Source organism: Falco rusticolus, chromosome 2 (assembly GCF_015220075.1).
Source record: "Falco rusticolus isolate bFalRus1 chromosome 2, bFalRus1.pri, whole genome shotgun sequence".
NCBI classification, from domain to species: Eukaryota; Metazoa; Chordata; class Aves; order Falconiformes; family Falconidae; genus Falco; species Falco rusticolus.
The window spans coordinates 81,397,884-81,423,879 of record NC_051188.1 but is presented as its reverse complement, the minus strand read 5'-3'; the positions used below and the strand labels follow the sequence as shown (position 1 = coordinate 81,423,879).

General features: G+C 37.6%; 1 protein-coding gene across 1 annotated transcript in view; it reads right to left on the bottom strand.

Moving 5' to 3' along the window:
• Positions 1–1,945: 1,945 nt before the first annotated feature.
• EFHC2 (EF-hand domain containing 2) overlaps positions 1,946–25,996 on the bottom strand; it is a 61,375-nt gene continuing 37,324 nt past the window's right edge. Inside the window, 6 exon segments of the mRNA XM_037378373.1 lie at positions 1,946–2,264; positions 4,731–4,836; positions 11,763–11,855; positions 12,400–12,597; positions 17,664–17,797; positions 22,333–22,529. Coding sequence (XP_037234270.1) covers positions 2,169–2,264; positions 4,731–4,836; positions 11,763–11,855; positions 12,400–12,597; positions 17,664–17,797; positions 22,333–22,529 — 824 coding nt within the window. The 3' untranslated portion in view covers positions 1,946–2,168.

Here is a 25,996-nt window from a genome sequence, read left to right as displayed (position 1 = left end):
GTTCTTAAGACTACCAACATTCTTACCTAAAACATTATTTTCCTGGTCTGGCCTTAATGTTTTTACATCAAGCAGTCACATTCTCTCTGAGACTTCATTTTATGGCACTAAATAAGCCAAGCTCCTTTCATTTCCTTTCTTATCTCCATTCTCTTGGCCACCTTTCTAGTTTTTCTCTGCACTGGTTCCAGTTTGCAGTCACCTTTCTTGACCACGACCAGACCAGACCATGATTGACCAGACCTATACACAGGGTTCCACATGAAATTATAAGAAATTATATTTCTTGTACTGATTTTTTTTTTTTTTTCTGTAAAGAGGCTCCTCCTTGTCCTACACACATAAAGGAAAACAAACTGAAGTGTATTTCCCATCTCTAAAAGCTACTTGGGAAGTTCTAAATGTTCAGAGTCAACCTTTCTTGGAAACCCTCAGCTGTACAAGATCTCCACAACTGAAACACCCTTCTAAAGTCTGGGGAACATTAAAAATTTACAAGGGCAACTGCATTCATTTGAAGTGTCAAGCTCAGTCTTGGTGGCATGTTTTAAAAATCTTCCGCTTTCATCAAACTGGCTTAAAATGCCAAGTTATTGTGTTGGCTCCTGACACTGTTCCTGTGGTCAGACATTTTTCTTGTCATGTGAGAAACCATTTTCCTCTTTTGGATCAAAAAACAGTACATGGTCTTGTCTACAACTTGGAGCATTTTAACAAGTTTTCACAGTTTTCTTTCTGACCCCCTGGACACAGACACCACTTACCCATTTTATTGCAAACATCTTCCTAAGTAGCAGCAACACTCATAATTATGCCTTGCCTCAAGTCTTTTTTTGCTGACAAAAAAGGTAAAAAGCTGCCAAAGGCTTCATATTTTGCCATACGGAGGGAAAAGAATTACTTCTCAGGAGCTGGGGGGTTAGAAAGAAGACATACAATTTAAAATTTCATTTACCCTATCATGCAAAAATGCAGCAAAGTATTTCTAAATGGAATCATAATTCTAAAAGGGATCTCCAAGTTTCCAAAAAGATACAGATTTACTGAGTTAAGTTATTCTTTGAAATATTATCTTTCCCTCAGTTTGAGGACTTATCTAAGTTGAATTCTCAATGTTCTAAATCAAACACTTCCTCCCTGAATTGTAATTTCAGATTACAGAAAGTGCAGCCTACTGAATACGTGAGTTTCCCAGCCACTGGCAGAGGTGTGCTGGCTCTTCCCCTGTGGAATCACCGTGGATGAGCCAGGTCCCCTCTTCACGTCAGCTCTTCCATTCTTCAAACTGGGGTAATCCTTTCACAAAAGCATGCCATTAAATTCACATCTAATCATGGCTTCGAGGTGGCACATGCTTAAAAAGATAGAAAAATGCTATCAGGAACTCCATTTAGTCATCATAACTTTGAGCAAAGAGAAAGGCATCAATTAATTTTCAAAGGGCAAGTACAGTGTTACTGCAAGAAAGCTGCACACTAAAACTGTACTGAAACACCTTCTCTTCATACATATCTCACTCAAGTAAACTTGGGTGGCTACTAATCTGAGTCACATTTAAAACAAAAAGCAAGAACTGGTAGCTTCCGTGCTGTGCCTGCAAAATATTTACTTCTACATTGGAAGGCTATAATTATCTCTGACACCACAGCAACTTTATAGTGTGCTAAAACCTTTCTAGTATTTCCTCCAGAAAATAACAAACTTTGACACAAACAGTACCTAAGCATCACCACAGGGATACAGCAAAAACACAGACATAAACTAAAGAGCAAGAAAGGATATTTGAATGGAATTACCTTATTGCGCTAACATAGACCAACCTAATATTTTAAGAGGTCATCCAAGAACCTTTGTTTGCAGAACAAAGCAGGGTTAGTCAGATTTTGCTGTTTGACTGAAAGATTTCTCAATACTTCTAAATTCTCCATATAAACAGACACAAAGATCAGAGGATACAGTTTTAATTATGCTTGTAGAAGTATGAAAGAGTACTGTTGATTTAGAAGGAGTTACAAAAACACACAAAGTATACATCTATGTTGGAATAAGAAATTCAACGCAATAAAGCCTCTATCTGATCTTTATGTTTTACAAGGAATGTTTTCAATATCTAAGTAAGCTTTAGAGCTGAAACACTAATCCAAAAGTAGTGCCTTGCACAGATCAGATTATTCTTCCTTGCCAAACAGATCATCCAGGAGAGGTAAGTATTTGATTCGTTTCACAGGAAGGAATGGTGGTTGTCCACTGCCGTCACCTTCATTCTGAAATCAGTAACCCAGAGAATATCTTAGAATATAATACTGAAAACAAAAATAATTAAAAACTGGTCAACATAAGATTGAATGAGCTGCTTCATTTTCATATATAAATCTGTGAAAAAGTGGACCTTTATGTAGCACATGCTCTTGAAATATTAATACATGCACATTTTTATCCATCTTGTGGAATATTTTATTAAAAATATTTTCTATCATTAGCCCTTTTGCAGATATTTTCAAATTAAATAATGCTATATTTTCTTCACTAAGATGCTTATACTTGAAAGTCTCTCAAGTCATCTAAGTCTTGACACTAGAAATCATATGAAATAATGAGATGAAGAAGAAAGAAAGTCAGCTAAATAAGCCAAACTCTGTTGCTGAAATCTATCTGTCAAATATAGGTACTGTAGCCCCAAAATATTGCTGTTAATTCATGGTTAAGTCATGAATAGAATGACGATTGGATTCTAAATTTGAACAAGATTTAAATCCCTTCCTTTCTCTGATTTTTACCATTTTGTATTGATTTCTTCATTAAAATATTCTTGTACTGTACCAAAGATAGCATAAGTATTGCAGTTAACTTACAAAACAATAAAGTCAGTAAACCTCAGTAAAGTATACTGGCACCAATTCGGGTGCAGTTCATTAAAACCAGTGCTGTATGTCAGTATGATATTTACAGCAAGGCTTTGGAGCTGATAAGGAATGGATCATCCCAACATAATGATGACTGATTATAATTTCTATCAATGGTCTTTCTCGGTTTTTGATTTCAGCTGTAACCTTCCTCCCATAACTCCATGTACCATTCTCAGCTGGGGCTCTTAGGCACCAGCCACCCCCTGAAAGCCCATCCACTGGCTGTCCTCCAAGCAAAGATAATGCCTTCTTCATACCCAAACAAAACCTCATCTCTTATGCTGATCAGAACATACAGTTCACCACAAATGTCCACCTTAACCTCCTGCTTGTTTCACAAGCATCTTTTCCTCCACACCTTCAACTTGTGAAGGCTGTCTCTTGGTTCCGCCACCACTTGCCCCTGACCTTCACCCTGTAGGAGCCATTTCCTTCCCTCACCTGCCAGAAATGAGGTCATGCTCAATGGCTAGATAAGCCATTTCTGTGAGGGGGGGAAAAACGGTCAAACATATTCAACAGCAAGTGTATCTATGCCTCCGTTTTTTTCACCCTTGCTTTTTGGTACAGAGCTTAGCACCATCTTCAAGGCAAAAATCCTCTGGGTACAACTTCCAATCTTCTTTCTGTTTCTGTGGTACTGAGGCTCATGAGGCTCCTTATCCTGACACAATCTCCTAAGAGCAGTCACTGTTTAAACAGTGAGTTGTAACTTAAGCACAGAATTCTTCTGGAAAAACAAAGAATATCCACTGAACAAAGCCTAATGCACACTTTGAACCACAGGACTGCTGTATAAAACACATGGAAGGGCTTTGATTTTATCTGTACAAGATGGAAAAACTCTTCTCAATGACAAAGTGAAAAATAAACCACCATGGAAAGCAGTGCAAAGCAGCAGCATTGGGCCTTCAATAGACATCACCAACAGTTTGAGATACTACAGGAGAAAGAGCTGGTAAGCCAAGTAAGAGAGAGGAGTCACGTTAATACCACTGTACCTGAGGAATATTGTTTTAAACACTGTCACTGTTGCACTTGAAATTAAAGGAATGCTATGCTTCTAAACAGTCTGAATACAATCAAACACATTCCATACAAGCATAGCAACACATTGGATAGGCTAGAAGAGCAAAACTACATGTTGCCAGAAGGGCTTCAGATTTCTTTGTTACAAAGTTTTTAAAAATCAGCATAATTGCCTTATGCAGCATCTATTTTAAAATGTTCCATTCAGCACAAGAAGGCATGATCAGATTAATCTCTGCAGTTCGTTGACACCACATTTTTATTTACCCTAAGTAGCAGGCTGGTGGAGACATACAAAGTTGATCCATCAGTCCTGCTCTTGCTGTATGCCTACCAGTGATGTGGTGTATTATGTACAAGTATCTATGGAGTTATAAAAAATACATAGCTATTTTCTGCAGTGTCGGTGAAGTTTAAAGTATTTCCTGACTATGTCAGCAAGTGAACAGATCGTTTGACATGTGACAGTGATATCTGTGGGTGAAGTGGTATTCACACCCATTGTTCATGGACAAACACACCTGTTTCCCTTTTTTTTTTTTTTTTCTTCTAGAAAAACTTCAAAGAGATGTACACCTATGAGGCATGGATGTGTTACAGGGTTCCTTGTCCCTGACTGACTTTTCTGCTTCATTCTAAACCTCCCAGAAATAATTTATTACTTGAAGAAAACAGGCACAAATACAAAAAATTGAAAACTGTTGTGGTCTCCATTGGATAAAGCAATCATGTTAAAGCTGGAAAAACTATATCAATGTACTGTACTGTTCCTTTGTTCAGATATACTGGTTTTACCTTAAGAGGAACCTTTATTGTCTGGAAAGCAGGGATTTGATTCTCTCTCCAGTTCAGCCCATCCACAAATTTTTTATATTCCACTTGCTTATGCTCATCTTCAAACCTAAGCAGAATATCCATAAGATGACTCAACATTAAAGGAAATTTTCAACAAAGTTGTATATTTGTTGTATCAACAAAATATATCATACTAATATATTACCTTTGGGGTAGTAATTTTTTACTCCTTTATTACCAAACACTAGCAGTAGTACAGAAAAACAATACTAAACTGCCAGGACTTCTATATCATACATTCTATTCCATATTCTTATACCTTATTATTGTCTCTTATAGAAGAATCCAAATTCTTTAAGGTTTATTACATTTCAACTAATTTCATTTTACTTTTGAAGCATCGCCCAAACCTTCTCCAATACTGTGATCTCAGAACTGGTGACAAGCATAAAGTGAGAAACAGGTAGAGTAATACAAGAGCACTGTGCTATAACGCAACTGACCTGCTTTACATGGCTTCTGCAATCATTTCCTAAAAATAAGCAAACCTTCAAAAATGCTGTTTACACACACCTTGGGATCAATTTACAACTGAAAACCACACAGCTCTCTAACCTATCAAATAATAGCCAGCTTTAAAAATCACGAGCCTTGTCATTCGGTAGTTGTTTAATGGCATTGTTCTTTATTTCTATGGAATAAATAAATTTGTGTCAGTTATGAGGCTCCCCTACATGCATGAAGATATATATGCTGCTAGCTAAGGTCTACAGGTACATGTGGAACACACTGTCTTCCTCCCCCAAATTTCTAAAATCCCCACAGTAATAAACCCCATGAGAGCAAATTCATAAGTCACATCATCCTTTTGCCACTGACTTGGATGAAACAGCTTCAGAAAAAAAGACCTTCATTCAGCAAAACATTTAGGTGATTAAGACACTTGGGAACCACTGTTATTTCAGTGGCACTAGTTAAGTGCTTGAAAGATACCTGCAAGGTGAAGCTGCCATGCAAATCATTCTTGAAATGAACAGCTTGACTGCTCTGCTATAAATACTGTACTAGCAGTTTCTGTGAATGACGTCTGTCTCACCTAACACTATCTACATATAAAAGAGACCTGGTTTAGGTTTATCAGTACACCCTGGAAGTGTCTGTGCTTCACTGGCATCCATAGAGACAAATGCAGCTAGCAAGACTCAACACCTATTCTTGGGCGGGAAACATCAGGTTAAACAATTCTGTAATCTGGTGAGACAAACACTACTGCACAGGGACATCTCCAGGAAACAAGTATTTTAGAAAATCACTTTATCTTGCTCTTAAATAAACAGCACTGCACAAAACATGGGCCTCAAAACTCTTCAGTCACTGCAGAGGGTTCTGGTAAAAATTAAACATGAAGGTACTTTAAGAGAGAATTTACAGCACAAACTTGGAAAACAATACCAGAGAAGAGGAGAAATAAATCCAGTGACAAAAATAAACTGCAATAATCAGCAACTCATCCTTTCCTTCTCCTCCCCCCACACCTTTCATTTAATAGTCAGCAGAAGAGATAATAATAAAATATACTGAGAGCCATAAACAAGAGATGCTAGCGATAAACTGGAATGTTAAGTACAGTGAGTTATGCTGAAGATTAAAGCAAAGTCAGAAAAGAATGCTACTGTTACTAATATTAAAGAGGAGTCTGAAACATTGCCATAAGAACCCCTGCTATGATAGCTTGCTTCTTTGTAATAGCTCACACGCAAGTTAACATTTTCATAAAGCCTTACTTTTGGGGAACATATCCAATATAAAATAAAATTACCATTCCCAGTTCTCAGGGGTTCTTGGTTGTTTCAGGTTTTTTACAGGTGGCAATTGGGAAAAGGAAGTTTTGCATTAGAAGTAGCAAGACAATAAAATAGCTTATACCTCTTCGAAAAAAAATCTATGCACACAGATTCTGAATTTCAGAACTATCACAACTATAATTTTTTTCTGTTATTACATATGTGTTTATCTTTTGCACATTGTGAAAAGTCAAAAGATTAAATCTACTGCCAAGATGCAGAGCTGTAAAGCAGGATTTAAAAAAAAGAACAAGAGAAGATGTGTAACATACTTAAACTTTATGCTGCGGCAATGAAGTCAAGGGAAGCATTGCTTCTGCTTTCGACAAGCATTAACAAGGAGAAAAGTCCTTTGATGTGACAGCACTGGCAAACTGAGATGATAACATGGGCATGCAGTTAACTATAACCAAAGATTTTAATATGGGCAGAGGAAATGGGATTCCTAAATCTCGTATTTAAATAGCTACAGAAAGCAGCTTAAAATATGCTAGAATAATCCAGAAGGAAAAAAAGAAAAAAAAAATAATCTACTTTTCAGATCTTTCTGCTGCTGTGACTTATTGTATCAATCTACTAAAAGCACACACTTGCAATATGGCACAGAGTATACAGATGGACTGTGGAGATGTTATCAATTTGTGCATTATTAGGACAGAGATGTCATGCGTTTCAGTGGTTGGAATTAATATGACTGAAACTACCAGTGCTCTTCAGGAAAGGAAATTTGATTTGTCTTACCAAGAAGATGCAACAAAGATCTCTTGAAACCATGCTTCTCTTCAATTTTGCCCTAGGACTTTACCAATGCACGTTATTTTAGACTATGAAAGTCACGCCCCCATCCCTATCATAGTTTGCAGAGCTTTTTTTTTCTTTGACATTACAGAAATGACCCTACTTTTTGGCTTCTAAAAATGTATTCATAATGAAATACTCCAGATGTGTGAAAAACTGGTTAAACCACAATATGACCATTCCCAAGGATACTTTCGTGAGTAAAGGCCACTTACAAATGTTTTTTCTTTCCCATCAAGACATCTGTAACCCAAACATTTACGTGAAAAGTTAATGTACATGCAGATTTTTTTTAATTCCTTAGTTTTGAATAACATTTATTAAGACATTAATCTGATAATAATAAATGAGAAGCACCATGCTGCTTTAACCTTAGAGAAAATGCTGGGATTCTTCAGCGTGTTTGATAGTCTCTGTTTAACACAGGTATATACCTAAATCGTCATAAACTGTTCATATGAAAAGATTTTAAATGGCAAGCATGGACAAGTCTGTGCAGCTGATTAGGATGAATTAAGTAATGGCTCCTATCTTGTGTATACATTTGTTCACATCTTGAACAACTATAAATTGAACCAACAGTTCCTCAGCATACCAGTAACAGAAATAATTTAAGAGATCTAAATATTAATGCTAGAGAGTCTTTTCATCACAAATGGCCCAGGGAGTCTCACTCATCAAAGGTAACAAGCAGAAGACAGAATGCAGGAGAAAGATCTTGTGACCATTTCCAATCTTGCTCCTGCTACCAGGACTCTTGCTGTAGTAGGAAAAGAGGGTTTGCTGCCTGAAAGAACTAGGTCAGCCCTAAAAAAAGACATTAGAGGTAGGCAACTAGGTAAAAAATTATTACCCAGCCACAAACCAGGGTAAAGCTGAGCAGGCAGTAGTGTCCTGGCCTGGCCTGTTAGTGACTTGAGAACTGGGATGACCAGGTAGGAGGCGCATTGTTGTCAGGCATGGTTACCTGAAACACTAGGGATTCACTTCCAAACAAGCCCCACTCCAGCATCCAACAGTCTCACCCTCATACCGTTGAGAAATGAAGAACTACACAGCTGCTTTTAACAGAAATTAAGATACATTTTTAAAAATAGGGACATATGCTTAACAACTAAACTAACGCGGAACAATCAACGTGTAATGCTTGTAAACTTGTCATCCACTTTTTCTTCCCTGCATTTCTCCTTTCCTTATCTGCCAGCTGTTTATATATCCTCTAGGGAAGGACTGCATCTTTTTAAGTCCTTGTTAGCATGCATTTAGCATTGCAGTAAATAAAAATAAAAGGAAAAAAACCCTAAATTCACTACTTAAGCACTTCAGCAACATTTATTTATTAAACAAACTGTAATTATTCATTATGCCTGCATGAATTTAAAGAAATGTTTATAATGACAATTGTAGTTTTCTGGCAGAAACAATTGTGTACCATCTGCATTACTTAATACATTGCGATTAGAAGTCTGTATTGCCCTGTGATTAAAAAAATGAGTGAGAAAATGCTGATGGAGAAAGGAAATAGTTTGTAATAAGCCAGGTCAGGTAAACTGGAAAAACGGACACATTGTTGGGTACCTAAATCCTACTATTTCACTATCGCAAAATAAAAAATATAAATTTACTCTAGGCAGAAAATATGAAAGGGTTTTATGAAACCTCCATGTTTGTGCTAATTCTCCCTGCACTCTATGCAAACTGAATGGTCTTTGGGCAGAGTAAACAAAGTCTTGGGTCATCTGGAGGTGACCACAAAACTAAGAAAGGAACTTCCACTCCCATCCCATCCTTTTAATACGTGACAGATCATTGCAGTATAATTTACAAATGTAAATAATAAATACTTTAAGAGTATTACCTTTCAAAATGGAAAAATAGAACCATTAAGTCCTACAGAAATTCTTTGCCACCTAATCACAGATAGCAAAGCTGAATAAACATATAGCTTCAGTCTTCAACTATTATCTGATCACATTATCCAGCATCATTTTATAGCTGAACAGGGTCCAGCTACTGCATTAGCTATATACACTGATTTTGTGGGAATCAATCCAACAACTTTTATTGTACCGTTTTCTTTCTTCATAAATACAGGTACACACAGTAGGAATACCACCACCACTTGCTTCAGAAACATCAGTGGACATGCTTCCTCAACCAAAAAAAAAACCAGGGAAAGAATATTGTTGACAAACTTTGCCCACACTGAACTGCCTACTCCCCAGGAGTGAGACTGTTCTTCATTAACAATAAACCTGCTTGTTTCGTCATTCTTCGCTCTCAAAGAAAACTACAGGAAGCAAGAGGAAAGGAAAAGTCTAAATCTCATTCATCCAACTCTATTCTTTGATTTCCATATTACTGGAAATTAACTCCCACCAAATACACTTAAAAAAAATCTTTCCCTGACTCTGCACCTTCACGAAACAATAAACTTACCAAGCAGCGCCAACTGCACACATTATTAAGAATGTGACAGTCTTCCTTCTTACTGGCAGTGCAGTGATTCACCATATAAACTGCCATCTTTCAAAGCAGCTGATATTGTAACTTAGAACTGGCATTACACATAGCACTCCATCAAACAAAGTACTTCTCACACTGCTATCTGAGGCCCAGCTTCACACCATTTACCTTACTCATACACAAATCTGCAATAAAGGCTGGCCACAGCCCCTTTAGAAACAAAGGAAAATGGATGGTAATTTAGAAATCCATCTCTTACACAAACTAAGGAGATAACTCTCCTCCATCACCTACAGAAAGAACTTAGAGCAGCTGAATCCTAATTCAGCCATCACAGGTACCCGGCTAAAGCTGGGTGAAATCCAGTCCTTTTAGTCTCCTCCTTGTCTTCTAAGATTGTCTCCAATTTTTATCATAATGAACTCGGCTTATTCTTTTTAACTGCCTACACTAAGACTCTTCAGGAGAGAAGAGGTTCATCTCACAAAACCTTTCCCTGGTTTGAATTCACAAACAATAAACATGTCTCTAGAGCCTATGATGTGTTAGGCTTGTCTGTTTTTCATCAGCATTGAGTTAGTACATAAAGGAAAACCTCCAGTCCCTTGTCTGTGCATCTATTCAATTTCAGCTTTTATGAAGTGGAAAATATGAGAAGTCCTTGTATAGTACAGGATGTCAATTGTCCTCCAACACTTTTTGTATTGGGCAGCTTAGTGGGTGTTCTAAAAAATGAGTTTTAGACAAATACTAAAATTTAGACATACTTCTGATGACTAATGTGTGCATCCTAACTGTCAGAAGTGATGAACAGCACACAAATTGTCAAAGTTGTCTATCTGGCTACTGCAGAGAGCTATTCTGAAAGTTTTTTGGTCTGGAAATGGGGGCTTTATGAAAAACAGCCCCTTAGAATTCTTATAGCAGTCTTATTGATACTCATTTAAGTAGCGAAGTTTTGCTTGCCGTATGAAGATGCTTTATTAAAATGGATTCCACATTTCTGCCTGCCAAGAGTCTTTTCATTATCTGATAAATCCAGATGCTTAGTTTGCAATTCTTCCTGAAATCAAGAAGCATATCCACCTGAAAGCATTTAAACATGATGGAAGACAAGACCTGCTCCTGCTTTTAACACAGTATGAAGGCACAGACAAAACACTTAAGGATTTCCCACGCGAGAAAAAAGAGTCCAATGCGCATGCATTTAAACCTATTGCCAGAAACTCTGGCCATGAAAACCAAACTCAACATCACATGAGTGTTCAAAACACCACAGGTTACTCTGAACTCCAGCCTTTAATACAACTGCACTGAATATCAGCGCTTTTCACTTCTATTCCCATTAATTCAGCTAGCCAACCTATTTATCTCAAAACAATTAAATGTGCTATGGAAAAATACAAAAAACAACATTCCTTTTCCTTTCTAAAAATTACAATAAAATATGTTTCAGGTGAGATGAATAGGAATAGCAAGTAACTTTTATTTACTACTGATGTTGCCTACTTGATTCAAGGACATTTAATTGCATGCATTGGTATGCTTCTTAAAACTTACATAATGTGCTCTTTTTTTATTTTACATAGACATAGGAACAACTAAAGCAAAAAAAGTTAATTGCATTGATAATGATAAGTATCAGTAGCTGATTCCCATAAGACTAATTCCACAGAATTCTGGCAAACCCCACATAATCTACTGTGTCAGATAAAATGAAGAGAAGTTGCTAAGATGGATGGACCTCAGTTGATCATAAATATTCTTAATAAGAAAGTTTGTATATGTATATAGGGACAAAATCAGCATCATTAAATGATTAATATTATACAAATGAAAAATTATTAAGAACTGTGTGTGAAGTCAATATTTAGCATTGATATGCATCCATGCATGCAGGTCATACTGTCTGCCCTTAACTTACATGGTCAGTAAAGCTTGCAGGTCATCATCAGCCAGTGGCAACTTAAAGGACTTGCAAACAGTCCTGCACATCTCATGGGGCAGCACTCCACATCTACACAAACAGAAAGAGAAGGGAGGAAGTGAACATTAGGTATTTCTCAGATTTATTTCAAGTGAACGTTGCTGCGAATAGGAAAACACACAAGAAATATTGGGGTAGAGGTAAAGAAAACAACGTTTTATGAAATTTCGCTATTACAAAGCCCAGAAATTTGGAAGTGCATGAGGTGACCTGTTCTCCCACACGCTGAGGTCCTTAGTGGTTCTCTGGGATTCTTTATCTGTGACATCAGAATCAGCTACAAATCCTTTCTTTTTTCCCTTAAATCACAATTTTTCCTCTGATTCTGGGCATGTGATTATGTCACAGAATGTTCAGTACAGCAGCTATAATAAAAAGTCCCCAAACAAAATGAAAAAAAAAGACAAAAAAGCTATCCTTTGCTTGTCTACAGCCAAGTGTTGAGAAAGGCTTAACATCACAAATAATATACTTCATCTGCAATATGTAATTTGCTCAGCAACAAACAGAAAGTAGATAGGTTTACAAGCAGAGCTTCCCAAATAACATCTTAGGATAAATAGAGGAAATTTACTTTTCACGGTCATTGTATACAAGCACTGCAGACAGTTGTTCAAAATTCTCAAAGCTATTTTTCTTTAGTCGTTCTTGAGCCACTGCAAGGAGGAACTGGAGGTCTATTTCATATTCATCTCTCACACTGTAATAGCGCCCAAGAGTTATAATTTCATGTTCTGAAAATGCTCCATCAGCGATATCGACTATCAAATTTCTGTTCACAAAAACAACAGTCTACGTTAGTTTTAAGTAAAGAAGTTAAAAACAGTTAATAATTACTAAACTGGGGGGGGGGGGAGGATAAAGTGCACTCATTACAAAATACTGTATTTAGATCTTTAAAGAATGTATCTACTTCAATTTAAAATCCAGATCTGTTCAAGAAGGTATAATGGCAATTACCTGAACTCTTAAACTTTTGCAGAATTTCCACATTTCCCCAGTAGTTGGCTATACATACAAAAATACATAATACTCATGACTGAAACCTTTTCCCAGAGATGCCATAGTGGCATGGAATATTAGCAGAGATTAATTTTGTCATTGCATTTATCTAACAAGATAGTGAATTAACAAGGTATTAGCCTGTTTTGTTCCTAATTATATTTTGCATTCTGCAACACACGATTATCAGTAAACACAAAGCAGGCACAACAACTGTTGCATAAAATATATAGAGAGAATTAACAACAGCAGAGGAGAAGTGGGGCAGAAGATCCCAACAGAGAACAGAATATTAACCAAGTGGCAAGCCACACTTCACAAAGCATTGTGAAAGCTGGCTGTGATAGGTAGCTTTCAGGGGAAAGCTGGGGGAAGGGAAACAGAAATTGGTCATAGAAAGAGGGCAGAAAATTACACCCAGCTTGTAATCACAAGCCCTCCTGGCAAGAATGGGAGATAGGAGGCAGTAGCATGACCAGGTTCCACTTGGACACTGTCAGCAGAGCATCAGATCACATGCAGGGAAGAACCTGAGATGTGCTCTCCCAAGACTGCTTGTGCTACTCAAACAAATCAGCCCATTCCAAAGAAGGAGAAATGTTTCTGAGATCCATCTGACGGGTCAGTGCTGGCACTGAATGACTATTCATTCCTGTTAATATCAAGAATTTGTTGCTGATAATACAGCTGGAGTGACTTCCGGGTAAGCTGAAGGCACTTGTAGTATATCAGCAAATGGACACAAGCTTTGGAGCTTAAGGATCAGGACTAGTAATTACAGGTTAGAAGAATGTCCCTCTGATTTATATTGTTGGTAGGGAGGAGGAGAAGGACCAATTTTGAAGACTGTTGCCTTCACGCAATTACAGATTTCTTCTTTGTCCTGGATGATAACACAACATAAGGAAAGAAAACCACCAGTAGCAAGGTATGCAAGGAAATTCTGCTCTCCTGGAAAAAGCTGGCCTGAACTGTAGGTTAACTCAGCTGTTACAAGGCCTCTTGTCAAACCTGCCTTAGTGTAACTACATTGGTGTTATGACACCAAACATCTGCCTCTGCTAAACTCATGTTCAACAGGATTTTTTTTTAACAAAAGCATCAACATAGGCCTACATACCTCAGTCAAAATTAGATTAATTATATATACTTCTGGATAAACTGCACTAAGAATAAACTTCACCGTAATTGCTGATCCAATTAGAGCTCTACCTTGTGGTATTCTTGAGGGTAGTGCATCACTGTGATTATATACCAATCTTTGAAAACAAATGGAAGGAATTATTAGTGATGTACAAAGTTCTGACACAAGATTTGAACTGCTGGCTGGAGAATAGTTAAAATTCTTGAATGAATGTGATAATGGGTCTCTTAACATCCACATGTGGACTGAAAGCACAGAAACTTAGTACCCTTTGAGAATGACAAATTTTATCACCAATTTCTCACTTGCTTCCTCTCAGAGGCTTGTGCGGCCCTGTTCAAATGAAGATATCTCTTCATAGAATATGATTGCACTTACACAGCTATTCAAAAAAGGATGCTAAGCATCATATTGTGTCTATTTTGATTCAACTGCTGCTTTTTTAATCTTGAAATAATTTAGAAAGATCCTTTATGTGCAGTGGCAAGAGATAAATATCAGAAGAAGACAAGATGTTGGCAGTAGCAAGCCGTATTTGAGATTATGCAAACTCAATGACAAAAACATAGTCCATCTATTAATATTATCATTCTCTTGTCAGTATGATTTTTCCACTTACTAAATGTTATTATTTGTATTGTAGCAGCATTCAGAGATCCAGTCAAAACTGGAGCCTGTTTTCTGGAGCCCACAGTAATACTACTACAAACACAAAGAAGACGACGATATACCTTGATAAGCCTGGCACTCTTAAATGCTTGGGCTGGTGAAGCTCAAAGCATGTAGATAACATCATCTATCTGAATATTTCCACAGACTGGATTTTCATACATGGCATAGATTTTTCCTGTCTCAGGATTTTAGAAGTTTTTTATTTTCTCAAGCCAGTCAGTGACAATCAAGTCTACAAAAACCCCAGATAAAATTATTGTCTCGTTTGGGAATTAAGGAATATTTTAGTGATTGCTAGGGACTAATGAGTGAGACCCAAGATTCGCAAACAAAACTACATCTAAACTCTTCCTGACAAAAAAAAAAACAAGTTGCAAGAATTGTTTTCACAGCTTAGTTCTCTTTTGGTTTACTTTTTTTTTGTTCTAGAAAAACATGACAGATTGCAATCTGAATTCGGTGGAGAAAGAAGAAAAAATAATGAACTGCTTAAGAAAGCTCTTTCTTAAGTTAAAAGGAAGACAGGCATCTTTGTTAAACCCACATGGTACTTTGTCTCTAACAGCAAAGGGTCTTGCCAGTGGCTTATGAGAAAAAGCAGTCTGGATAGGACCATGATGCACAGGCATCTAAATTTTAGTTATTTTTTTCTTCTCTTCTTAACAAAGATTTCAGTAGTTTTAACAACAGCTTAGGGGATAGCTTCAGTGTATGTCATGTACTTATTTCCCGGACAATGTGCCATAGATCTGGGTTCTGAAATTAGTTAAATTGTATAATTACAATTCTGCTTCACTACATCATACTTACAGGTACCTTTTTAAAAGCAGATCATATAAAATTACATAGGTAGAAAGGAAGAAATCTGAAGAGACCAATTCAGAGCACAGTAAAGCTTTAGCTGTATTTAAGATAAGAAAAGAGGATTATCATGCTGGTGGAAGCTGTCACACAGATAATTGCCTGTACTAAAAATAATCATTTGTAGTTAGTTATAATCATGAAATGCCATGACAGATTAAAAATAAGCAGTGATGTACATAAAAAAATACAAAACTGAAAGAAAAATACATATTCTGTTCACAGAAAAATATCTTCAACTTTTCATAAATGCAAACAATCGCTCTTGTCTTCACCACTAAAAATGTTTCTTTCATTCTAAAATAAGACACATGGATAATAAAAAGAAGAGAGTCTTTAAATTACAGGATATAATATGAATGAACAGAAACAAAATCAATTATCACTATAAAGCACAAAATTTAAATGTTCTTTAGAGGCAAATTCTTCCTCTGGTAGTGTGAATGCTTCCTGTTAGACCCCCTGCAGTCCCACCACCGCAGGAGGGATGCAGACCATTAGCACGTGTTCAGGCTGGCCCAGGTGAGCACTGAAGCCAAGAGAACATTTATGACATGGGTTCCCCTTCTTCCTCTCTTGCTTATGGAGGGGGTTACTGCATTTCTGTTGCTGAAACCAAGTGCCTCAATGCTATATAAGTACACATATCTTTCTCCATGCCACAGAACAGCACTAGCCTAAATTAAACAGTTGGGCTTTTCACAGCTGCGCTGAATATGACTATGATTAAATCTACACTCAGCTGAGCCTCTTCTTGATAAAATAAATTTTTTTCCCTGCTGTTTAAAAGCACAATCAACCCTTCTAAAAGTGTGCTCCACCTATTTTGTCATGCAAATGTTCCAAACCTCTGACCTGCTCTTAGTTCATGTAAGAACACAAAAGTTTTGCAGATGATTATTTCATAATTTAAATTTAAACCATAATTATTTTATTTTAAACCATTATTGTGCATATCAAGTAAAACCCTTTTCCAAGTGCTATGAAGTTTCTCCAAATACACACTAAGTAAATTTTCTTCCCTTCTTACTCTAGTAATTACATTTTCCCTCTTAATGTAATTAACAAGTCAGAATCTTGCTTCTGTGGAGTAAAATATCTAAGTCTAGAAATATTTTGACCAAAAGCTGCCAGTAACTGTGTTCTCTCTTAGTTTAAATCCTACCTTTTAATGACTTATTTTTCATTTCTGAATACCAGCTTGTTTTAAATTCTCACTACTTTCACTTTAAATTGCTGGAAGAACCTTCTACTGATCTATAACTCTTCTGAGGTAGTTCAGAAGTAATTTCTGCCTTGGTTAACATTCCTATAGGGATGACATTCCACCCAATATACATCTACTTATATGCTTTAGTTACTACGACAGTTCCTAAATACATAGTTATTACCACTGTGAAAAAAAAATGCTTCTAGGTAAAACTTCCTCCTCTGTTCCAGATCATTAACTTTACCAGTACCTAACACAGTTCATATGCTCCAGTATTCCGGCTGTGGGACGAACTGAAATCAGCTTCCATTGAGCATGATTTCCTCTTTCAAGTATCTATACATTTCCCCATTGCCACATCTGGACAATTGCCAGAAGCCAAATTTCTGTTCCCTCTACCTATGCTGAAATTACTATCCAAGCACTAGTTATTGCTCTGACTACTACTTTCCAGACTTTTTTAAAGATGCCTACCACTGCATTCTATAATTTCAATATACCTTGGTTCCGTGAAGATTCTCTTCTTTATCAATGATCCAAAAACCAAATAATACCATTTTCAGGAGACAACTCCAAACATTCCTTTTTGAATTGCAAAACTACTCATTAATTTGTTTCACTCCCAGGATGGACTTTTCTTTATCTTTCAGTGTATATATTACTGCTGACATGCCCTTCTCCATAACACTCTGTGCCAGCTCCATAAATAGTAGACAGATTTTCAGCTTATTTGAAACTTTTCAGCTTACTTGAAACTATCACATTTCTCTTTTTTCCTGGGGCATGGATTCACTTTATTTTTCACATACAGTCTCCAAGTAAATGCAAAACAAATGTATGCCATTTGTCAGCTAACATGTGCAGAAAACATCAAGAAACAGTCATGCTCTATACATTTTTGGGGAATGTGCCTTCATTAAATATCAAAACCTAAAATCCACTGTCTTACCTGAAAGGGTCATACTCAATCACCTTGGTATGCTCAGGGTCAGTGGCTGCAAACACCTGTCTGATTTCTTGGGAACGAGGTTTGGCTATGTCTTTCAGTTTCTTGAGTATGACACCAATATCAGCCATACAGAACTTAACAAAGGAAAGCAAGACATAGATTAGATCAAAAAGCACTTTCCAACCAACTGTTCATGTACCAGCAAGAGCTGTCAAGATGCAGGGCAATGCTGAACTGTCAAGTAATATTAGTTTCTTCATTGTCTCACTTCGAATGCATATATCAGCACTGTGTTAAATTTGGAGGGAAGCTTGCTGTGCTGAAAAAAATTGCTTCCTACCAAGAATATAAAAAAATCATCAGATCATGCACTCTCAGAAAGCTTACTCCAGCTACATAAAAGAACATCTACTTTTGTTTCAAACATTGCATTGTTAAAGCAGTAGAAACATTTAAACTACAGTTCTAATAACATGGTCTTTATATTATATTGGTGCACCTCACTTAATTCTCAATCAATAAATTTCACCAAGTTAAAACTAATCTTTTCACCATTGGCTCCAATGAACTGTTCCCACAGATGCTGTCATTCATATTAGACTATGTTGTCTTACATACTCAGAATTACCAGACGAAATTTGTTAGGAACCAATTTTTCCTGTCATGTAAGATGAATGCTTTTTTCTTATTAAATAGGCCATTAAAATAAATTTGAATTTAGATAAACAAAACCAGAGCACTAAGACTTCCACCCTATATTCATATTGTTGTGTAAGAGCTCTACCAAAGATTTATTTGCTATACTAATTTTTAACATCTAGGGTATTCAGTCATTAAATTAGGGTCAAGTCCAGGTATGAATAGCTGATATGTCCTTACATCTGTCATGCCCTACCCTAACTCATAAAGCACAATGAGCAGTCTGAAAAGTTTTCTCCCATTTCTTCCAGTAAGAAATGTTGCTTTAACCAGCAATTATTTGGAATTCGGCGTGACTGGTAATAAGAACCTAATCACAACAGAGACTGGGTTTCACTCCCATTTATGCTGAAGTCTGTCTACAGCTTTGTATCAGTTCAAAGGCAACTACTTTGAAAAGGGTATTTAAAGTCCCTATGACACTGCCAGAGCAGTACAAATTGATCCACGATTAATTAATACATCAGTGGTTGCAGGTAACATGCTCAGATTTACAGAAGACAGTTGCTGCCTATGCCAAAACTCCAGGAACAACCCTGGGATGCAATGCCACACAAGGCAGTGGTGTGGAGCAGGTGGACCAGCAATCAAGTTTTAGAGACAGAAATACCCTGCCCAAGCCGTTATTGTCTGGGCCATAAGCACACAGCTTTTTGCTGAAAAAGCAAGGAACAGAGACTGAGAAAAGACTGAGCAGAAGGAATCAATGAGTATTTACAGATGGACAAAGTGTTCTGTCTATTTAAAAACCTGTCTTCTCTACATTATCAAAGCAGATATTTTTACATCTTTTTTTCTGAACTACATATTCCAAACAGCTACATAGACGTCAAGTACCCGAGCAGCATGGTAATAACCCTACCCGCTTTCTCCCCTTCTCATGTAACTGCTGACATGCTAGTAGTCATGCTAGTTTTATTTGATTGTCTTGCTTAAGTCAGAGGTTACTCTGTTGAATTCAATGGAAGTAAAATCAACCTCCATATTTCTGCTGCAGAAGACAATACAGTTTGAACAACTGAGACTGTTTCAGAGATGATGAATTAATTTCCAAGGAGGCACAGTGATGCCTTGTTTGAAAGAGTCCTCCTCAAACCTGGATAATACCGGTAGGACTGCGCAACACACATGTTCTGTTTTGCAAGCAAATTTACGCTTTTTACATACATTATTTTTCCTCAAATTTGAAAAGAACTAAAAGTGTAGAAAAGTTACTTTCAGTACAGGTGGCAATCAAAATTACAAGACTCAATTATTCTTCTCTCCTCATAACTTAAAAACAACACAATAAACACAATTTTGAAACAGAAAATTAAAACTTTCCAAATACCTTATATAGTGACAAATGTTTCAATGGTAGGAAAATCAGTTCCCACCTGTATCATGATTACCGATCAAAATTTCACCTAAATCAACATATGCCTATAGAAAAGTGGCCAAAATGCCATTTTCCAGAAGAAAAACATTCCATCTGGATTTTTCTCACCAGTTTTCAGAGAATGTGTTGATGTGTTCTGTTGAAAGGAAACTTCTGTCTATTCAAAAGGAAAATTATTTATTTTCTAATTTTAGAAATAACTGACAAACAGTCAGTGGGGTTGGAACTAGAGGATCTCTAAAGGTCTCTTCCAACCCAAATCACTCAATGATTCTATGATTTTAAAATGCTTCCCCTTCTTCAAACTATCTTCCAGCTCTGCTCTTCTCCAATAATTGCTGAAGTTCTTGTGATCTGAGTATGCAATCTCCTGATGAACTGAGGCAAACAAGGTGTGTCCTTACTTCTAGAGCTCTATTCCAAGGATATGAACAAAGCACCTACCATTGGAAGAATAAATCTTTTTTTCTACTAGTTGTTTTAAAATCTTAACTGTGCAAAGAACATTTTAAAATTCACTTTAAAGAAGTATTTTTAGTGTTGCGTCTTCCCATTCTGCAGATTTTATTCTGAAAATATACAACCATTCAGTCTGGAAAACTAAGATCTCACCTGTTTGACCCAAGATAATGCAAAGAGCAGTTCCAAAGAACATTTACAACCTAATGATGCACTGCATTTTGGAGAATAGCTTTGGTTTTGATTCTGCTGGGAGGAGAACCAGTCCAGCAGTAAGAAAACATAATGTATAGAGCTTTACATTTTACTGCTTAAACCATTTAGCAGTTGTAGCATTTTATATCAATAAGCATTTTGCAGACTCTCCTCATTATTCCAGGAAAGGCAGGTGGGGCTAACTCCACATTCATTTACAAAGAAATCACACAGTTCTGCTGTTTTCATTTGAGTGAGAACAGCACGTGTGGCCCAAAGGCAGCACAGGGTCAGGTTGCATCTACCTCTGCCTCAGCAGCACAATGACAGTGAGACTCGCAGTCTCCAAGACTGCACTAGGCCTACTGGCACCTTGGGAGTCCTGCTCACTTTGGCGAGCCAGCAGGCATGGAACAATTCAAGGCTTGCACTGAGAACCTTCTCCCTCCTCCATCCACAAAAGATGGATGACAAATGGGCAGAGGACCACAGCTTGATAAACCCACTTGTATATTTTCCTTAGGTGTGCCCTCAGCAAGCCTAAGCAAAAGGGCAGCTCTGGAGAAGGTCTGCTGAAGGCACAAGTCATGCTGACAGCCTACCATGAGCTATGAAGCATATGCACTACACCAAAGTCCTCAGACCACAGTCTAGTCCTAAGGCTGATGTTCAAGAACACACTGTGATGAAGGAACAATCCAGAATAGGGATTGTGAGGCAAAAATGTCTTGGCTCCTGAGCTGCCTTTCAGAGTGAATGGGTCAGAGCTGCACATAACAGGAATTTCCAAGTATACTAGGGTACATTTATTCAAATATTGCTGCAGAAACTTCATCATAAAAAGAAATAGTAATCTACATTTCTTACCAAACCAAGAAAAAAATCCCACAAAAGCTCTGTGACTCTTCTGTGGTTCTCCATCCCTGTATCTTTTCTTTTTTGACCTCTGTGACAATTGCTATAGATAATTAATGTCTTCCTGTTGGATACGTTCCCAGCTTTGGGGAATGAGGGCTTCTTTACCAGCCATTTGTGTCATGACTGGTAGCATAAAGCATACAACAGCAGAGGCACCCCAGCTCTCTGTTGTTGCTCTCCCCTCTGAAAGCAACACCAAAAGATAGTGAAGCTCAGTATAAACTGTTAGCTTGAATTCCTGACTGTGATATGAATTTCTAATATCACAAGGGAAATGTTTTGGCAGATAAATATGTATGAACCCAAAAGTAAAATCAGGGAATAAAATAACTTCATCAGTAAGACTAAATTGGATAGGCCCACATCTTAACTGTGCACTGTTCCAGTCTCCACGTCTCACAGTTGCCTTGCAAGGACAGACTGAAAAGGGTGAGACTCTTAACTGGATAGGATTAGGCTGAGAGGGAAGAATGTGTGAGATTTAAAAATTATGAAGGTGGTGCATAAAGTGAATGAGGATCTTCATCAAACCCCAGAAAACTAGAACTGACATTGAAATTAGTGGGAGTTGGTTTAAAACAGATAAAAGATACTTACTTCTTTTATCATACTTTGTTGGGGTTTTTTTTGTTTTTGTTTTTGTTTTTGTTTTACATAGCAGGCAGTGAATTTTTCAACTGCTGCCACAGAAAGCTGTGGAAGCAGACAGTTACCTGTAGGTTCAACAAAGTTAGATCAATTCAGGGGCAAGAGGTCTTGAGAAGGAATAGGCAGGAATATACCATCTAACAACCTCTAATACAGTAACAGTGGACACTGAGAAAGTAGAAGGGGAATGGATGGTAAAGAGCGGCCAGGCTTGCATGCACTCCCTAGCAAGCACCTCCTAAATCCATTGCTAGACAGAGAGCGCTGGGCTGTGAACTTTGGGTGAAGTAACTAGGTATAAATAATGCTGAAAAATATATAGATAAGGTATAGCCCTTAAAGATAATAGAAAATAGCAAAAGCCTGCTTCACCTCATTTGCATGCTTCTCCATGTAGTTGAACGTGTACTCATCAGCATCCACCAAAAGAAAGTTGTGACCATGGAAACAAACTCTGGCTCCAACAAACAGATTCTGAGCCTTGAAGTATTCAGATGGCTCACTCTTAAAGAGCTCCTGCCCTGGCTTCTTAATGCGACCTCTTTCCAAGAACTTCCCACCACGTATCCCTATGGGAATAGAATTGTAAATAATTAATTGTGGCCTTACTTGGGGAAAAAAAAACCAAAAAAACACAAAAGAAAACTCAAAAGGCACCCCAAACCAGCTGATTTGTGTTTTTAAATATCAGTGTTCATCCTTGAGTTCCTTCTCCCCCTCCCTCTCACTGCTAAAAGAACTGTCTCTGCCAGTGTCCACAGCAACTGTTACATTGTGCATATTCTGTGACACGTCTCATTTGAATGCCTGCCAAACACTTTTCCCTTTTTTTCTTTTCTTTAAAATGGGACAGAAATGTGCCTCTTCAAATCATTCCCATAACCCTGTCGCCAGCCTTTGGACTGACCTTGAGAAACATTAAGGTGCAAAATGTAAGATGCAGGCAATCATCCTTGAACGGTTAAAGCAAAACAGAAAAAAATATTCACAACTTAGGATAGCACAGTCCTAGATCATGAATTATGGTGTGCTCTAATTCTAACTTGGTTTTAAGGGTTTTTGAATATAAAAAAAAGTAGGAGTGGCATGACACTATCTTCCACATACTGTTCTGCCAATGCAATTTAATTGTGATCTGTTATTTTATTTGTAAGCTGTGTATGTCACATTCTTTCTTTTCACATTGCCATGATTTTATTTGTGCCACTGGAAACTGCATGTGGTCCTCAAGGGTATGTAAGATACTAAAAGGAATATTTCACTTTCTAGTACTATCTTCTGGTACAGCACAAGGTTGCATTGTATGTATCAAGCTTTCTAGAAAACATTCTGTCACATGTTTAGTTTTGTCAGGACATGTGCCCTACAACAACTCTAGAGTTCCTGGGGTTTGTTTCCTGTTTATATTTCAGCTTCCAAGCCAAAAGCCAAAAAGCATACTTTAGTAACGTTTAATGACATCTTACATATTAGGTAGTTATGCAAGTCCAATAAAAGGCTGATGAACCGTGTAATAAAATGCCTTTTATAGTCAAAATTATAAATAAATGTGAAACCAGAGTTACTTCTTAAACCAGAGTTTGGAGTAGATGTCTGTCTTAATTGCTTTACTAGCACCGTAAAAGCAGAGGACAAAAACTACACTATGATAATGGTCGGATCTAGCTTGAATCAAAAAACAATTCAAATCACTAATGTAACTCTAATCTCAACACAGTCCTTTTCACCTAGCTACTAAAACAAATATGAAATTTTAGGCTATATAATCCTGGCAATTGTCTGTAATATTTAAACAGAACTGGTCTTCGTAAGATTGGAACTTCACTCTTGTCTCTATATCCCTACAACTGTGCACTTAGATTGGAAACTTACCTTAATACCTTTGTCCCATAATTGTTTTGTAAACATTACAGGTTAGTACATTCCAAGTGTTATAAAGAAAAGCAATCCAAAATATTTCATTAGGTTAGAGATTTTACACTGAAACCTGAAGAGAAATTTTGATGGAAATCTACAGGAGCCAGGCTCAAAGCACAAAATAAACACCACAACCAAAGACTCTCTTCCATTAAGATCAGATCAGACTTTGCAGGTGTTTGTACAGCTGTTGGCTTGGTCTTACACTGAGTAAAAAAGGGGGTTGTGATCTTCTGCATGGGGAGCCAAGGTTCTCATGCTTTGACCCCCATCTCAACAAGTGCTTCAAGATGTCCAGCCCTGTGCATTTCAAATACAGTTTCACAGTGTTACTAATCATGTGAAGAACTTCTCTGCAACCTTTAGGTTACTGGACTGAGAAAAGTAAGAGCAACTAACTACTTCCATCTTAGGTCTGAGATTTGAAACATTTTTACTTGCTGATTTGTATCAATTCATGCAAATAAAAAGGAAAAAATAGCCCTTTCAACCTGTGCATAAAGGGGACAGTCAAGTTGTTATTTTGGGACTCATTTACTATTTTAACTCATCCCCTCTGTAGGATGTGCTCAAACTTACTGTTCTCCCACCCCATCCACTTCAACACTACTCCTCACGCAGGAATGTTCTCCTTACTCCCATTTTGCATGCCTTATTCCTTTCTTCTAGCCACTTTTATCTGACCTTCACAAAGCCTTCTCATTCTTAACCTCAAAGAAACCTGTTCACTTTTCCTTCAGAGATGACTAAAATGAGGGAGGGATAAAGAGAGAGAAGAGAAAGGGAGAAGAAAGAAAAGAAGGAAGGTGGGAACAGAAATTTCTGCAGTCCCAGGCTTCTTTCCCACTGCTGCTCTGCCACCCCTCCCCATCCCTACTTCTTATCCTGCTTTTTCAAAGCTGTTCTCACTAAACCCTCCAATGGCCAGTTTTAGCCACATCCTTCCACTTCACCTTTCTACCACCTCTGAAAGTCAGCTACTCCATTCACTTTAACATCCCGGGGAAGTTTAAAAGCCATTTACAAATATGTGCCTTTCAAATGCATCTTAAAGCATTTGTTATTGTTGGTATGCAAACTTGCTCATTTTTTGTTTTTCATTTTGTTTGACTAGCAATGTTCAACGGGCTCCCAGCTGCAATCCCAGCATATATTCTCATTCCAAAATAGAAGGTAGCCAGGAAGCAATCTCTGGTCCCATGCTGTTTAGAGCCTGACCAACAGACCACATCTACACTGCACAGTGTGTGACCAATCCTGCTCTGGGTGCTATGGGATGAACCTGGGGTCTAAAGACACAGCTATTATTTTTGTGTGAAAGTAAGTGAGGGCTATGCTGCAGTCCAACAGAGCGGTGCTTTACAGCATAAAACGAGGGTATGTATTGCAGCCCCTGGGTGTGGCAGAAGGATCTGAATTTTTGAGTGTGCAAAACCTCCTGGTATAGCGTTAGATGACTTGTAAGAGTGGAGCAAGCCAAACCTGGTGCAGCCCTGCCCTTACTGCCTTGCAGGAGAGTTTTCTGGAGTTCAGCATCCTCCAGGAGGGGCCCCAGGCTCTGTGGGGCCTTTTGCAATGGCAAAGGAGAACCAGCAGCGACGGAACAGATAATACATATGATTGGGGTCTGAGAATCAAACTGTTCCCTTGACTTCTTTAATTTAACAGTGCAGCTGTACCCTTAGCATCCTTTATGTCTCCGGACAAAAGGAATGCCAGTCAAATGTAATTCACTAGTGGAGAACTGGGCTGATTTTGAGCCTCACAGCAGTGTTACATAATAAATATATACATAATTGTATGTGTATTTAGCTGTAATACAAGAAGTTGCATAAATTAGAGGCCACTGGATGGCAGGAAACTCATAAAATAATAATGACAGATCATTGCTGCCATAGACAGTGCTATATCTTGATGTTGCAGTGGAGCGGGGCTAACTCATTGAAGCCTAGGTAGGTACTCTACATATTTTCAAAATATTTCCCAGAGAATTGCTTGTATTGTAGTTGGGGGTGTGGTCCCTATTTATGCAGTCATAATATAGGTGGATACAAGCAGAGATACCATTAGAAGTTCTTGGCATCGAAAAGGCTCAGGCCTTCCCAAAAACCTACCTATG